The sequence below is a fragment of the Pteronotus mesoamericanus genome, unplaced genomic scaffold, assembly GCF_021234165.1.
Source record: "Pteronotus mesoamericanus isolate MK-2021 breed Mesoamerican mustached bat unplaced genomic scaffold, CSHL_Meso_final contig_20, whole genome shotgun sequence".
Classification (NCBI taxonomy): Eukaryota; Metazoa; Chordata; class Mammalia; order Chiroptera; family Mormoopidae; genus Pteronotus; species Pteronotus mesoamericanus.
Window position 1 is genome coordinate 99,803,016 of NW_026555085.1, and position 16,098 is coordinate 99,819,113.

General features: G+C 59.4%; 1 protein-coding gene across 5 annotated transcripts in view; it reads left to right on the top strand.

The window, feature by feature from the left end:
• SYNJ2 (synaptojanin 2) overlaps positions 1–16,098 on the top strand; it is an 86,192-nt gene that overhangs the window by 26,650 nt on the left and 43,444 nt on the right. For 3 of the 5 annotated variants that reach the window (XM_054570161.1, XM_054570162.1, XM_054570165.1), the window contains exons 3-5: positions 2,117–2,387; positions 6,272–6,497; positions 12,418–12,501. In XM_054570161.1, coding sequence (XP_054426136.1) covers positions 2,117–2,387; positions 6,272–6,497; positions 12,418–12,501 — 581 coding nt within the window. Of the gene's footprint in view, positions 1–2,116; positions 2,388–6,271; positions 6,498–11,745; positions 11,838–11,995; positions 12,151–12,417; positions 12,502–16,098 lie in introns of those variants that run through there. The other 2 variants (XM_054570164.1, XM_054570163.1) reach the window with 2 other exon arrangements.

Below are 16,098 nucleotides of genomic sequence, written 5' to 3' on the forward strand. Positions count from 1 at the left end.
CTGTCCATCCCAAGCCTCCCCGGCCCCACCCTGCCCGGGACGTGGCCACCGTCTTCACGGCAGCCTGGGGCTCTGGCCGGGGACTCAGTTCCCCACCAAAGGCTGGGAGGACGCAGAGGCACAGATTTGAATAAAGTTTTCCTTGCCTCTCCTTGAACCCACGCCCTTCAGAGTCTGACCTCGGGCTGGAAGCGGGGAGTGCGGGCTGTCCTCGGGGCTCCAAGGGGACCATCCCCAAGCTCTGCTTTCCCCGCGCTGTGCCCGCCGGGGGAGACAGGCAGGTCGCCCGGGCCTGGATCCTAGCACAGGCTACGGCATTAGTGGCACGCGTGAGGCTGTCATCTGAGGACGTCAGCACCACATAAGCCCCTCTGCCTTCCAGAAACGCCACCTGCTCTACTCAGGAAACTCAGCCCCTGACCCCGGTCACCTGCATGGCTGCGTCACTCCTAGGGGTTTAGAATGGTCTCCTGACCACGGGCCTGCGAGGCGGGATGTGGGCCCTGAGGGCCGCCCTGTCGGACACCCCCCAGCAGGAGGCATGGTACCCGTGGTGACTAATTGATCAATAATAAAATACTAATAAAAACGAGACGTGGGCTGACCCCAGCACTGCGCTTCTTCCTGTTCTGTGTGCGGAGGGGGTGGGGGGAGACTTCAGCGGAGGAACTGGCGGTCTTGGGGGGCTTTTGTCAGTGTTCAGAGGTCTAAGAACATTGACTGCCATTGCTCCAGCGATGACCACTGGCCATCTGGAGTGGACTTCGCTGGGAACAGGGTGGGAACTGTGGGCCAGACCCACGCACCCCGAAGGCTACTCAGCCACCCACGTTGCCTCTGGGCCGGGGCGCTGCCCCGTCGCCGCCTGAGCCTTGCCGTGCGCCTGACTGACAGCAGCTCGTGTGCCCGCGGCCTGCTGGGCGGTGGGGGGTGCAGAACAGAAAACAGCTGGGGCGGTGTGGTGGGGGGCCCCGGAGGCGGGGCGTCACCTTTCAGGGGGGCAGCAGCTTGCTTGGGAGAGTCCACCCAGCACTTGCCACGTGCAGTGCTGCCCTCGGGAGCCCCAGTCCACTGGGGACACGGTGTGGTGGGGGCAGTGTGACCTCGGCCTGCGGTGAGGGCTGACGGGGGTGCAGCCAGCACGTGGAAGGGGGCAACTCACCGTGACTTGGGAGAGCAGGGATGGCTCCTTGGAGGAGGTGCTGCTGAGACGCGCCCAGAGGGTGGAGAGGTGTTCTCTGGGGGGCGGGGGGCAGCAGGCAGGGTGGCCCTGACCCACGGTGGGGCGGCTCGTGCTGTTCTGGGGGTGCCGGCGGGGCAGGTGATGGAGTCAGGCAGGGCTGTGGAAGGCCTTACTGGGCAGATGGCGGTGGGGGTGGGGGGCACGCGGGGCAGAGGCAGCATCCTGGGCGAAGGCCCCTGGTGGGAGGGCACCCGGCACGTTTGGGGAGCCGCAGAGCCCAGCCCGGCACGGCTGAGGGGCCCTGGTGCACCTATGTGGGGGCGGCAGGCGAGGAGCCCCTGCCCCAGTTCCTGGGGAAGCGGGAGCCCTGGGAGGTTCAGGTGGGGGAGGGAGGCCCACCATCAGGGGCGTCTGGGAGGCCACTCCAGGGGCAGAGCTGGAGGGTGGGAGTCCACTGGAGGCCCCGTGCCGGGCGGTGGCTGGGGACTCACTGGGGGAGGCGGGGGGAGCTTTGAGTGTCTTTGGGTGACAGGCGGCGGGGAGGGGCACGGGCTGGGAAGACTCCGGGCCAGCACCCGGCGGCCTCCGACCGGCAGCGGCAGCCCCAAGGCATTCTGGAGCGCAGGCTTCAGGCCCGGCCCGCAGGTGCAGGTGGGCCCCCAGAACTGGCACTGCTAACAGGCTCCCAGGTGGCACTGCTGCAGGTCAGGGCCACGCCCAGAATCACAGCTCGGGCTGCGGGCCCACATGGGATCCCTGAGACCATGGGCCCGCATGGCAGGGGCATCCCTGGGACACTGAGTCGAGGAATTGGGGGTGCCAGGGATGTGTGAGAGTCGTGAACAGGAAGCTGCGTAGCGGCAGCGAGACCTTGACCCTCACTGCGAGCTGCCCACGGCGGTCCTGAGTCCTCCTGTCTGCTTCCCCCTGCAGGTGACGCATCCCTGAGCTTCCTGGTTTTGGTGACAGGCTGCACATCTGTGGGCAGAATCCCAGAGGCTGAGATCTACAAAATCACCGCCACCGACTTCTACCCTCTGCAGGAAGAGGCCAAGGAGGAGGACCGGCTCGCGGCCCTCAGGAAGATCCTCAACTCGGGCGTCTTCTACTTCTCGTGGCCCAACGACGGGTCGCGCTTCGACCTCACCGTCCGGGCGCAGAAGCAGGGCGATGACAGCTATGAGTGGGGGAACGCCTTCTTTTGGTGAGGCCCGGCCCCCGCATCTCCCGCCCCCCGGTCGCGGGGCGGGCAGGCTCCAGTGGGCACCTGTGTCCTTGGCCTTCGCTTTGCATCCCTCTGAGGGTCCCAGGTCACCTCTGGGATCGGCGCCCGCTGGCTGTCCCCACAGCAAGAGGAAGACAGACCCCACAGTCCCCAGCCCTGGGATCAGGGAGGTGTTCAAAGTGGTAGATTCGGGAAAGAAGGTCTGGGCCGTAGGGAAAGAGCATAAAAGCCAGCGTCCGCCGGGCGCCTCCGCGGCGCCTGGGCCTGCGCCCCGCTCTCCGCTGTCTTCTCGGCCATGCTGGTCACACTGGGCAGGTGCCGAGCTCGCTTTCCAAGTTCTCCTTGGGGAATATACTCGTTATCCTCATGGGGGGCCTGTGAGGCGGGGCCTGTCATCCCCATTTTACAGATCAGGAGACTGAGGCTTGACAAAGTGAGGGAATTCGAACCTGGGCATTCTGGCTCCAGATCCCACACCAGCCGCAGCAGTGGGGAGACTGAGTCATCCTGCCACGGTGATGTGGTCACATGATAAGATGTGGCCTGAAGCCCAGGAGAGCTGGTTGGGTTTCTGCTGGCTGGCGTCACCCCGGTGCTCCTGGACGTAGCTAGGTGTGGATGGCCCCGTGGATGCGTAGACACCTGTGATCCTTTCTGGTGCTGGGGGAACAGCCGGGATGTGTCCTGGTGCTTGGCCTGGGTTTTCTGGGGCGCTGTTCCCCTCGGATGTACCAGGAGACATGTGAAAAGTGAGTCAGAAGCCAATGTGGTGAAAACTCCGCTGTGGAAGTTGTTCCGTTACGCCTCCTTAGAATTCCGGCGTCGGCCTTCGGGGCTACCCCCAAGCCCCAGCCCTGAGACAGGGTGGGAGGCTCGTTTACATCCTTTGTTTGTGCCCCGCTCCCTTCGCCCCAGCAGAGGAAGTCAAAGGTCACCTGATGAATGTTCTTTCCTTGGTGATTCGGGTCCTCCCCTTCGGGAATTCCTGACTTCCGTTTGGAGAAAGGGGGGCTTCACCAATCCTCCCATCGCTGCCCCCGGGCCGTCTCAGGTTCACTGGTTTTGAGCTCTAGGCAGTATCATGCTCAAACCTTAAACACATGTGGCTCTCCCGCTGACGCAGCTCTGACTCAGCAGGTCGGGACCGGGGCCTGAGACTCGGCTTTTCTAGTAAGGTAGAGATGGTGGCACCCAGAGACCGACCCAGGGTAACCGGCCCGTGGCGGGGGCGGTGTTTCTGGGCTCACCCGGGGCACCCTGCAGCCAAGCTCATGGACGGAGCGGCTTCGTGCCAAGGCCATGGAGCCGTTTTTGGCCAGGACTGCCTGGGGAGCGTAGGCGAGATGTCTCCGAGGCTGTGACATTTCTTGGGAACGTTGTAGGGCCAGAGGGCTGTTGGGGGTCTCTGGATGCCCCAACCCATGTAGCTTTGCTTCTCAGGCCACCTCCTGCCAGCGCGGTGGCTGGAGATTCACGGCACGCAGAAACAGGAGGACGAAGCAGAGCTTTGCCAAATCGAGGCCCAGGGGCTTGGGAAGGGGAGAGCCTAATAGACACTGGGCTCCGTCTTGAGCTGAGAGGAGGCAACGGAGGCTCCAAAGGGTGCCCGGCTGCTCGGCTGTATCCCAGGGTGTGGTGTTTGGGCTCCAGGAACTGACCAGAATCGAGTCGGCCCTGGCTACGTGGTCGCGGGCCTGATTCCCTAGAATGCCTTTTGGGATGACATGTCTGTGCGCTCGTGTCCGGAGTCACACGGGGTCAACACTGAGTGTGGCTGGTGGAGGAGGGCGGGTTTACGGTGGGGGGAAGTCCCTTTTCCTGGCTGGCGATCAACTCCCTCTCTGAGCTGCTTCCCAGCCGAGCAGGCCTGGGGCACAGGCCGAGAGCTCCTTCCTTTCTCGCTCCTCCCGCGGGGATCCGAGCCGCCCGCCCACCCAGGCGCAGGCCAGTGTGACTGCAGGCAGGCCTTACTCAGAGTCACCCGTTTGGCAAAAGTCTCCTTCTCCTGACCCCTGGTGACCGGTCGTGGCCATTGCTGTGTGGCTAGAAGACTCCGGGATGCTTGGAGCCTTTGTCTTCATGCCATGTGCGGATTTCATGCACTTGTGACTAAGGCTCATTTATTATCGGAACTTCAGGGAGGGATGCAGGGGAGGGGGCTATGTCTTTGTAAAGCAGTGCTCACGATCCTCGTTTTTCAGGCAGGCACGCACCGTGGTTATAGGAGCTCAGGGCGTGGGGGGCCACGTGGCCGCTCCCCGAGGGGGTCTCAGCCCAGGTGGAAGTGGCCGTGCTCACATCAAGGGGGCTGGCCTAAGAGCTGGGGTCGCTGCTGCTTGGAGAAACCACCTGAGACGTCAGGGCTCACTGCTCGCTCCTCCCAAAGCAGGAAAGTGGTGCCGTCTTCAGGGAGGGCTCAAGGGCAGGGCCTTGTGACCTACTGGCTTGGCCAAAAATCCATTACATTTTTTTCCATAAAATAAAAGACACGTTTTTCATTTTTTCCAATAACTTTATTGATTTGGATATTTTGAGTACGTTGGCCATCTCCTGCTGTTGGCTTCTAGTGCGTAGAGGCCAGGGGTGCTGCTAAACATCTTCCAATGGATAAGACAGCCCCACAGTGAAGAATTTGGCCAAAATGTCAATAGTACAAGAAACTTCGCATACCGCTTTCACACGTTCAGTCAGTCACAGCACCTTCTCCATGCAGTGTACAATTTTTTGTGTGTGTTTCAGTTGCATTTTTACCTTTCTTGAAAAAATAAAGCATAATATGCCGAAAATGTCATGTGTCTTCTTTCATCTTCAGTATTGAAATGGCTGCACACAAAAATTCACTAATTTTGATAAGTTTTTTTAAATGTGCGCTGCTATGACAGCCGTCACAATTCAATACACTGAATTGTTTTGAATAAACTTAAAGACAACTACGCCCTACTAGAGCCGTCGTGCAGAAAAAGTGTACCAGGCTTTTGGCCAACCCAATAGAGTTGCTTACCGCTCGCCAGAGGGGGTCTCACATGACAGTTCTGCCCCCCTGGGAGGGCCTCTGATTGGCACTGCTCAGGACCCCAGGGGTCCGGGGGTCCAGACACCCCCGCCAAACCCTGCCATCTCCTCGTTCTGCTCAACGGGCGTGAGGGGGAGGAGCGCGGGGCGGGGACCCAGGGGTGCAGCTGGTCAGGCAGGGTCTTCATCCGGGGACACGGCCCCCAGCTCCGTGCTGCAGCCTCCTGGCCCCGGGGCCTGCGAGCGGGCACTTACTTCCCTGTGCCTCAGTTTCCTTATCTGTAAAATGGGGTGAGTGGCAATACCTGTCACACAGCATCGTTTCAAGGATGAAGAGAATTACTCCATCCCGAAGTGCTTGGGGTGGTGCTCAGGGCCCTTGACAAACGTGGGCTCTTACGCCCATCACTGCATCAGGGTTCTCCAGGGGTCCAGGACCCTCCACCGGACACAGACAGGCTAGAATTTTAAGTTTTATTTCCAGTTCATCCCCTTTTATTTGTTTGGGATTGTTTTGTAACTCACCTCATGGGATACGGAGATAATTTAAATAAGCATGCATATATTTAATATGATTATTTCTATCATTGTTATTTAATCACAAAACATGATTACATTTTTACTGATGGGATTTCCCCCTAAAAACGTGGAGTGGCTTCAGGGGAGGACGCCCGGCCCCTTCCCGCTGCGCCTGCCTCGGGGGCCCTGCCTGGGGCCTCTGCGCTCACGGGCAGCCGGGGCGAGCCTGCTGGGTGCTGAGAGGGAACGCCGCCCGCGGGCCTGCTCCCTGCTGGCTCTGAGGCAGGGTCCCCTGGAGGCTGCAAGGTGACCTGGGTCGCTCCGTGTTGCAGGAACCAGCTGCTCCACGTGCCCCTGAGGCAGCACCAGGTGAGCTGCTGTGACTGGCTGCTGAAGGTCATCTGCGGGGTGGTGGCCATCCGCACGGTGTACGCCTCGCACAAGCAGGCCAAGGCCTGCCTCATCTCTCGCATCAGCTGCGAACGCGCCGGCGCTCGCTTCCACACCCGCGGCGTGAACGACGAGGGCCACGTGTCCAACTTCGTGGAGACGGAGCAGGTCAGTGCCCAGGCCGGTCCTGGCCCCGCGGGTCGGAGGGGATGCCGCCCATGCAGACGTTTTTCTGCCGGGGGTATTTGCAGCAGTTTCTGATGAGCAAGGCTTCTCACTCCAAGTGGAGAACAGAGAGAGTTTTGGGGGCCCTGCCCGCAAATGTGGCCTCTGGTTTGCACGCGGGGAAAATACTGCTTCCCTGGGGTATTTTCAGGGAAAGGAAGCAGGATTTTGCCAGGACAGTGCCAGGTGGCAGGCACACACAGAGCAGCTGATGACAGATGAACCAATAGAATTTAGAAATCTGAAGACAGGAAGAAACAGCCCTTTTTCGTTCTAAATCAGCTGAAGCTTCGCCCTAGAAGCAGGCTCAGCGCCTGGGCGTTGGGAAGTGTGCGTGTGCAGCAGCCGTTGCTTTCGGCCCCCGTGGACTAGAACCATCTGCTTAATTCCTCATTGATTGGTTTTCTAAACTCTGTCCTCATTCCTAGAGGTGCTGTCTCACAACTGTTGTTTCTCTCTCTAACTAGCAACATGGAGGGTAATGCCGCCCGTGTGACCTAACAGGTGGGACAGATTAGAAGGGGCCACAGCCCCGTGGCAGCGCAGGTGCAGCCAGGCCGTGGGCGTGGAGCTGCAGACACCTGTGTTTACTTAGCGGCTGTGGCTTTGCCTCCCCCCGCCCCCCGTCGCCCCCACCCCCGCCGCCAGGAACTGTGAGAGGGGTTTCCTAGGGGGTGATTTAATGCGGCACAGATGGGAGCCCCAGCTCCTGCGTGCCCGCTGCCGCCTGGTCCGGCTTCCGGATGCTCAAAGGTGAGGACGGTCCTCTGGACTTAGCTGCTGAGCAGGAGCACCTTCGAGCGGGAGCCTGACAATGTGCCCCAGGGCCAGTCCCTTGCCTGTGACTTCTCGCAGTGTCTGCACCCCTGGATATAGACGAGGCAGGTAAATAAATATCTGGTTTAAAATGACGGAGAAAACAGTGCCCCTAAATGGAGGCTGCTTCCCCCACCCCCACCCCCACCCCCCTCCTGTCCTCACGATGAAAATGACCTCCTTTTGTTCTCATATCTCCTCCTTCATCACCACTTTCCACCCTGGATCACGAGCCGTTGAATCATGCAATTCATTCAACAAATTTTTATTATTTATCACCTGCCACGGGCCAAGTGCTGTGCTGGGAACTGGGGCCAAAGGTGCGAAATCTGCAAATCAGGTTACCAGAGCCCCGAAGCCAGGGGAGAGAACCAAATTCTCAAGGTCGGGTCGGCGGCCCAGGAGCGAGGCCCCCCAGCTCAGCCGGTCTCCACCCAGCCCGCCGGCCGGGCCGTGTTGGGTCCTCCTCTTGGCTGGGCCCTGGACTGCTGGATTTCCGCCGGTCTTTTAAAATGGCGGCCTTACCTACTGTCTTATGACGTGAGCCATTCAAGTGAAGTTGACCCCAATAATCTCCTTTTCACCGGCCATGTAGTGAGGCAGGACGGTCATAGCCTTGCACCCAAAGGAAAGTTTTTGCGGAGGCAGGGTGTACATCTCAGCCTACTGCGGAGGGACCGCGTGCTCACTCTCCACTGCGGGAAGTAGGGGCCCAGGGTGACGCATGCCATCAGGGAGCCCCCAGACAGTGTGACCACCAGGGCACGTGCGGGAAGAAGGCGGCCCCCAGGCGAGGGGAGGCTCCAGTTCCCAGAGCTGATTGCAGGGGTGTCCTGTTTAGCAACATGGGAGCAAACCTGGGACCTCTCGGCGGAGTCTGTGAGCCCACCTGCGGGGACACAGCGGGAACCGGACAGAGCTGGCCCTGGCGGCGGCGGCGGCGGCCACGTCCCCGCTACGTCCCGGTCCTCCGGGGTGCCTCCTTTAGCCAGAGCCCACTGGGAGACCCCTGCCTGGAGGGAAGGGGAAGACAGCAGAGCGCTCGGAGGCGGGAGGGGTCCGTGCGCTGGAGGCGGCCCTGCCAGGTGGGGAAGAGCAAGGGAGGGAGAGGAAGCCAGCGTCAGCACCGAGCGAGCGGGAAGGCGTGCGCTTCCTGTGGACGGCGTCCTGGCAGTGGGTGGGGGTGGTACCCATGGACCTAGCGCAGCCTCCTGGGGGGGGTCGCCCCTCCCCGAAGCCCACCCCAGGAGCATCTGCCGTGGGCGCGTTGTCCTCTCGCTGTACAAGAGCGCCACTTGCGCCCTGTCTGGAATCCTGGCGTGGTTTTGTTAGGCACTTTGTAGCAGTAGAGGCCCTTAGGTTGATCTAAGAGGTTTTCCTTTTTTATACACCAAAGTCTCTAAGTGGAATACATATTTAACAGTGTTCCTGCCAAGGGGCAGCTACACGGCCTCCCTCCTGGCCACCTGCCCTGAAGGCACTTCTAAGGAAAAGCCAGGGATGGGAGCCTGGGAGCAGGCTCAGCTCGCAGGTCCAGGAGCAGGAGAGAAACCTGCCTGAGCCCTGTCCCGGTTCACCCCTCAGGCTGTGGTCATCTGATGGGGCCACGGGCCCCGGCAGGTCCTGCTCCCCTTGGTTTGCGCAGCCTGATTGTGAGTCCCTGGGGAGGGTGGTGGTGTCACGGGCCAAGTGCGCCCCCCTCGATGGCTTTGCTCGCGTGAGAGCAGACTGGGCGTGGCACGCTGAGGCCTCAGGCCAAGGGGACTCGTGGGCAGAGGGGTGGATGCCTGCAGGCAGCACACTCCTGCCTGCTGCGTGAGATGGCGTTTATAAGAAATGCAGCCTTTGAAACTCCGTCACCTCGCCCGAGGGGGGCAGGCAGCGTCTGGGACAAAACGGGTGCTGAGCCCCGAGCGAGTGGGAAGGAGCCTCGGCTGCAGCAGTGGGGCCTCCTGGTGGTTGCCCGCAGGTGACCGCTGGCTGGGGCCCCTGCTTGGGAAATGAGACCCCTCAGGTCCAGCCCTCGGCTGTTGGGGAGCGGAAGTCCTGGGTCAGACGCGGGAGGGCGGCTGACGGATTGCCGTGCCGGCATCCTCACACGCAGCAGGACTAGACAAAGGGCAGGCGGCTCCTGGTGGAGCTGGGCCTCTCCTGAGCTCGGGGCTCAGGGGGCAGCAGACAGACGATGGCTTTGGACACTGCCCCCTTCTCCTCCTCTGGGCCTTGTCCCCGAGGGAGATGAACAGCATTCTTCCCCTGAGGCAAACTCTGTGACCGTGACACATTGGGGGGGCGGGGGGGTTGTGTGTGCACGTGCACACGTGTGTGAGCATTTGTGCTGTGTGTGCTTGTGCCCGCACGTGTGCGCGGCCTCGCAGCCTTTCCCGAGGAAGCCTTGAGTCCGACCTGGGCCTGCTCCGGGGCCGTGACTCACCTGCAGCGAGAGGCAGCCCGTCGAGGCCCCTCCGGCTGCCTACCGGAGGGACACCCCGGGTGACTCTCGGGCCACTGAAGATAAGGGCCCCGGTGAATTCGGGGAAGTTCAGATGGCTCTGCGGGTCCCCCCAGGAATGCAGACTTGGAAGGAATTGTTAGCACCTCAACCAGAAACAGAAACTCAGCAAAAAGCCTTCTGGACACCAGGGCACATCCCCAGCCGTGAGTCTTCCCGCGCCGTCTCTTTCTCTTTACCTCCACTGGGCCTCTGCTCCCCGCACTCTGTGCAAGGGCCGCTCAGAGGTGCCAGGCCCAGGGGGTCCCGGGCCCGGTCTGGCCACCGCACAGCCGCGGTGGATGCCCTTCTTCCTGACCACGGCTGCCCTGTGTCTCCCTCCAACCTCCTCTCTGCCCCGTCCTACCTACCCCCTTCTATCCACGGCCCAAACCCTGTCCCCCAGTGCTGTGGCCCTTGCCCGGCCTCCCTGTGTCCTCCGCGGGGCTGCATCCACGCTCGTGGGTGGCACTCGCCTGGCCTGAAGTGCTTGCAGTCCCTCATTTACTCTTCCCTCTCTGACCAGGTGACAGAGGGACACCGAGGCTGAGAGTGGTTAAGGAACGTTCGCAGGGTCATCGTGCCGGGCAAACGGGAGGGGACCCACGCTGGCGTCACCCCAGGGCCCACCTGCTTTCAATGGCCCTCGCGCCCCCTCCCCCAGGGGCCCTCCGTTGAAATCTCCGCTGTGGGGCGTCCAGCCCTCGGCGGTTGAACCCACGCTCTCCCACCCAGAAGGGAAGCGCCGCGAATCCATCACGGGTATTCGCGGGTCAGCTTTGAACTGTCACCCTTGGGCCAAGAAGGTGACATCCCACTAAGAGGATGGGACACAGAATGAAGATACTCTCGTGTGGGAGGGATAAATGGGGAGGCCTGGAGGCAGCCGCTCTCCTCACCCCAGCGGTGGGATGGGGGCCGCTGGGCAGCTGTCGGTGTTCTCCCACACGGGTTCCACGCAAGCTCCCGCTCAGGAGGTGCGAGGGCTGACGTGGGCAGTGGCGTAGTCGCCGTGGGTTCCTCAAAGTAAAGGGCACTTGTCCCCTAGGTAAAATCAGGTCCTGGGCACTGTGCAGAGTCATCTTCCTAGGGAAATGCCGGCTGAGTTGGTCGCCTTCTCAGCAGCCCGAGCCAGGCAGCGGGTGGCCTGCTGTCCCTCATGTGGTGGCTTGGTGGCCTGCTCTGCCTGCAGCAGGTTTTTGTTTTTTTTTTAAGATTTTATTTATTTTTAAAGATTTTATTTGTTTATTTTTAGACAGAGGGGAAGGGAGGGAGGAAAGCGGGAGAGAAACATGAATGTGTGGTTGCCTCTCGAGTTCCCCCTGTTGGGGAGCTGGCCCGCAGCCCAGGCATGTGCCCTGACTGGGAATCGAACCAGCGACCTTTTGGTTTGCAGGCCAGCACTCCATCCCCTGAGCCACGCCAGCCAGGGCTGCCTGCAGCACTCTGAGCAGCCTGGGACTTCACTGTCAGTAGAATGATGGGGGGTGACCAGCATTTTGCCGGTCGTCAGTGTCTAGACAGAGACAGCACGTTCTTAACTCTCCCCCTTTGTGAGGAGCAAGGATAGAATGTCAGCCCCACAGTCGAGCCTCCCTGGGCCCGTGTAATTCCTGCAGTCCCGGCAGCCTGCTGGTCTAATGTTCAAGTCCTCCGCTGCAGAATTACTAATGCATGTGCGATCTGAGTGTGATCTAGCCCATGGAAAGCTACCCTGTAAGGGAACAGGCTGGTAAGAAATGGAAAGGACCCGCGGCACCGCCCGGGCCGGCCCTGCCAGGCCAGGGTAGGGTTACTCAGATAAAGGGCAGTGCATCCGAGAACGGCCACAGCCGCCTCCGCGTGCTGCTCGGGCCTGTACTTCCTGTCCCTTTCAAAGCCCCTCGCATGACCGCATCGGGGGAGCCTACAGGCAGACGAGCAGTCGGCTCACCCTGGAATAACTGGGGGTGGGAGGGAGACTTGGTCTTTAACGTGTAAGTATCACCTGGGTCTGCCCAGGGGCTGCCACACTGGAAGCTGTGGCAGCCGCACTGTGTGTGTTGACTCAGTGAGTGGCAGGTGTAAAGGACATAGTGGCCCAGGGCCAGGACCTACTGCAAGTTCAAGCTGAGTCTTGACTGGCATTGTCAAGTGCAGGTCTGGCCAGTGCCCGCAACGGTGCCTTTGGCTGTGGCTTGTCCGTTTCATCCCTTCAGCGTTTTCCGGCTGCCCCTGCTCCTGCAAACAGGGCCCCGAGGAAGACCTTAGTGAAATCCCAGAGCACACCGGCTTCTGTTCCTAAAGAGGGTGTTGGGCTCTTCGGGGGTCTCCGTAAGCTTGTGGGGGTTCCCTGCCTGCTCCAGGCTCCGAGGCCGGTTGCAGCCAGCATGCCCGCGAGTGTGCGGCCGGCCTCGGGACCAGGGAGCCGCGCGGCCCCACTAGGGAGCGAGCCCGGGGCCTGGAGTCCGCTGTCTGCCCTTCGTTCCGGTGTCGGGTCTCAGGCGGCCGGATCCCGTTACCGGCCCGGGACATTGGGTTTCACTGAAGAACACTTTCCTTTCGGTTTCCTTGCAGACGATTTACATGGATGATGGTGTGTCGTCTTTTGTCCAGATCAGAGGCTCCGTTCCGCTGTTTTGGGAGCAGCCAGGGCTACAGGTAGGTAATAAAAAAAGGACCTGTGCCTGTGTGATTGCTCACCCTGCCGTATCTTCTGTACGCCGGTGGTGGTTTCTTTTAATTTTCCCGGCCCAGTTTCTGGTCTTTTCTGTTAGCCCAGTTGGATTGAGCTGAGCTGTCAGAGTGCACAGGCGAGCCTGCGCATGTGTGTGTGGTGTTTGTATGCAAAAATACATACATTGTGTGTAATCGTCTGACTCTGAGCTCACCGCCGATGCAGCCACAGCGGGAAGCTCTTTGCGGATAGCGAACCATGTAGTATAATTGAATAGAATGACCTTAAGTTGGACCCCAAATTCAGTGAATTGAGAGCATGGTTAACGATGTGTTTTTGACAGTGTGACTGTCCTAGAGGGCTTTGTAGGGCTGGGCCGCTGGGCCGCACTTGGAGGTGCCTCTTGTGTGGCCACATGAGAATTGCACAGAGCCTTCCCATGATGTCTAAAAATACCCCTTGCCGTCCAAAACAGCTCCGGCCAGTGCCAGAGGCATTTGGCGTCCGGCCCCCTGGGAGGCGCTGGTGTGTGGGGGCAGTGCTCTGTTCCAAGAACACATTTGTTGTTGTCAACGGAACAGCACTGCCTCATTCAGGGAGTTCCTGGGGGTGGGGGGTCACAGCCAAGTGGACCTGAGGCTCCTCAGCACCAATCCCGGATCTCCCTCCCTGGCCTGAGGGGACGTGATGTGCCCGGACCTCTCTGCCCTGCCTCTGTCCCTTTGGCTCTTCTTACTCCGGGCTCAGTGTGACGGTGTTCGGGTCCTCAGCTGATGACTGAAGGAGCTCAGAGTCATCTCCCAAGTTCTTGGGGGTGTTTGACACAGCTGGTTCTTGCCCAGCCCTTGACTTGACCCCATGTCACTATAGGTGCTTTGTCCACGTGTCTGTCACCGCGCTGCCGTTGACAGACATGGTAATGAAGCACGTCAGCTCTTAGAGCAAGATGGGCGGATGTGTGTTTCATTTGGGCTCTGAGTTCTGTGGGCGGGGCGGGGTGGGGGGGGAAGCCTCATTAACATTCAGTCTCTCCATTAGAAAGGAATGACTGAGCTGTCTGAGGACAGCTGGTGGCATTAAGTGGTGGCAGAGAGAAGCACTCCTGAGAATGATCATATCACGGAAAATTCCTCTGGAGCGCATCCCAGAAGTGTGTGTTTGTTTTAAGAGCTTCATTGAGATGTAATTTACATACATAAACCTCCCTCCCGGAAAGCACGCACGTCCATGGATTCCATGCGTTTACCGAGTTGTGTAGTCATCACTGTAATTAATTTCAGAGCACTCGTCTCCACTGAAGTCCTGCCCCCACGGGCAGCGGCTCCCCATTGCCTCCCGGCTCTCCCCAAGGCCTAGGCAGCTGCTCACCTACTTTCTGTCGCCATAGATTGGCCGCCTCTGGACAGTCCACAAGAGTGTTTGCAACTCGATTTTCTTTCGATTTGGGGTTTTCCTTCTGAAACCTCTAGAGCTTTGTATTTAGAAGCATAACAAAGCAAAGACCCAATGAGTAGAGTGCAAAAGGAAAGAAGGGGACCACGTTAGGACATCACAAATTGCGGGGATGGTCATGGCAGAGTCTTAGCATTTGGGAAGGATGCACCATTCCATCCACGTCGGGGCCCCGCTCCCAGGCCCTGGGGCCGAGCGCGAGGCCGTGACTTGGGGTGGCCGTGAGAGTGCGCGAGTGCCCTCTTGCAGTGCGCCCCGCCCGTGCCCAGGTTGCGCAGCTGCAGAGCGTGCCTGGTTCTTCGGGCCACCTAGCTCCTTGGGCCACCCTCAGTCCTACTTCTCAGACTCTCCATGTTCTGGCCTCTCTTTCCTGAAAACAACGCAGGACTCGTGTGTCATTCCGTCTTTAACGCTGGCGTCCAGCTTGACCCGCCCTTGACGCCGTCCGACCCCGTGGTGCAACAGTCTGGCCACCTGGCACAGCAGTGAACCTGGGGGGCCTGCTGTTCGGCCGCTGTAGCAGCTTTCAGATCCTGACGCTGCTGCTTCCCCAGAGCCTCCGTGGTTCCTTCAAAACACATTTCAAACGGCTTTGTGCCCTGGCCGGTGTGGCTCGGTTGGTTGGAGCATCATCCCGTAACTGGAAGGTCGTGGGTTCGATTCCCAGGCAGCGCACATGCCTAAGTTGCAGGTTCAGTGCCCAATCCAGGTGTCTGACCCCCTGGTTCGGGTGTGTACAGGAAGGCAAGCATTCAGTGCTTCTCTCTCGGGTTGATGTTTCTCTCTCCCCCTTCCTCTCTCTGAAAACAATGGAAAAAATGTCCTCCCATGAGGACTTTAAAAAAAAAAAAAAAAAAAGTCTTTGTGTTCATTAATCTTATGAAGGATTTGCTCACCTTTGAGTCTAATACCCACGTGTACCCTCTAAATACCACCCGCCATCAAGGGGAGATTAGGCCGCCTCCACAGGGCTGCTCCCGGGGGCGGCGCACGGTCGTGCTCCCTGAGCTGAATAAACAGCGAGCCTGAAGATTGATTCCGGTTGTCTACATTTTGAACTTCTCCCATCCCTTAATATTTAGGTTATATTAAACATGAAAATATTGTTGGGTGAAAAGCTTGCCTTTTAAGTTGCAACACCGCCCCCTCTTAGGGCTGCCCCAGGGAACCTGAGCCTTGCGGGAAGCGGGGCCAGGCGGGGGAGGGAGGGGGGCGGAGAGGACAGTGGGATGAGGCCTTGTTTGCGAGCGTTCACAGGAACGGGGCCTTCGTTAGAAACTCCTAGACTCCGAGGCCATTTCTAGCAACCATGCGCCTTGAAGAATTTCATCCTTGCTGTGTCAATAGGCTGCACAGTTTCTAAATAGCGGCATTGAAATTTTACTCTCAAAGCTAATTGCTCTCCTTGTACAGTTAGTTGCAGGGGATGTATTTTACATACTATTAGTCTGCTGAAGACGTTGCCCCCTTGTCATGGAAGAACCTTCTTCCCGTGTAATGTGCCTACCCAGCACCTGCCTTGGAAAGGGGAGCTGGGTCTGGGCCTGAAGCTTCCTGCGGCCGAGCCAGCTGGAGGCGGAGGTGGAGGTAGAGGCAGGGCAGAGGGGCTACCCCGTTCACCTGCACCCTCCCCTGCCCCGTCAGACGCTGTTTCCTAAGCCTCAGATGCCTGGTGCTATGTGTGCTTGTTTGTGTGGCTGTACCTTTCTTTGTCCCAATATGTCAGGTGGCTTGTAGAACAATGGTTTCAAAACCAAAGGAGAGCCCTGGCCGGTGTGGCTCAGTAGATTGGAGTATTGTCCCATAGCCAAACGGTGGTGGGTTCGATTCCCGGTCACGGCACATATAGGAGGCAACCATTAGATCCTCTCCCATCAGTGTTTCTCTGTATCCCTTCCTCTCTCTCTTTAAAAAGCAGTGTGTGGGTAGGGGGACGGTCTTTGGTGAGGATAAAAAATTTAAAAATGAAGAGGCTGGGGTAGGGGGCAGTTCTTACAGTGAACACGAACTGAAGCCAAGATAAAGTTGCACGCTCATCCCGGCCGCGGGTGTCGCCGCGTCTCGCGTGCTGCACGAAGCTCCCGAGCGTAAGGCAGCCGTGGCAGGGAAAAGGTCGCTTTTCCTGTGAC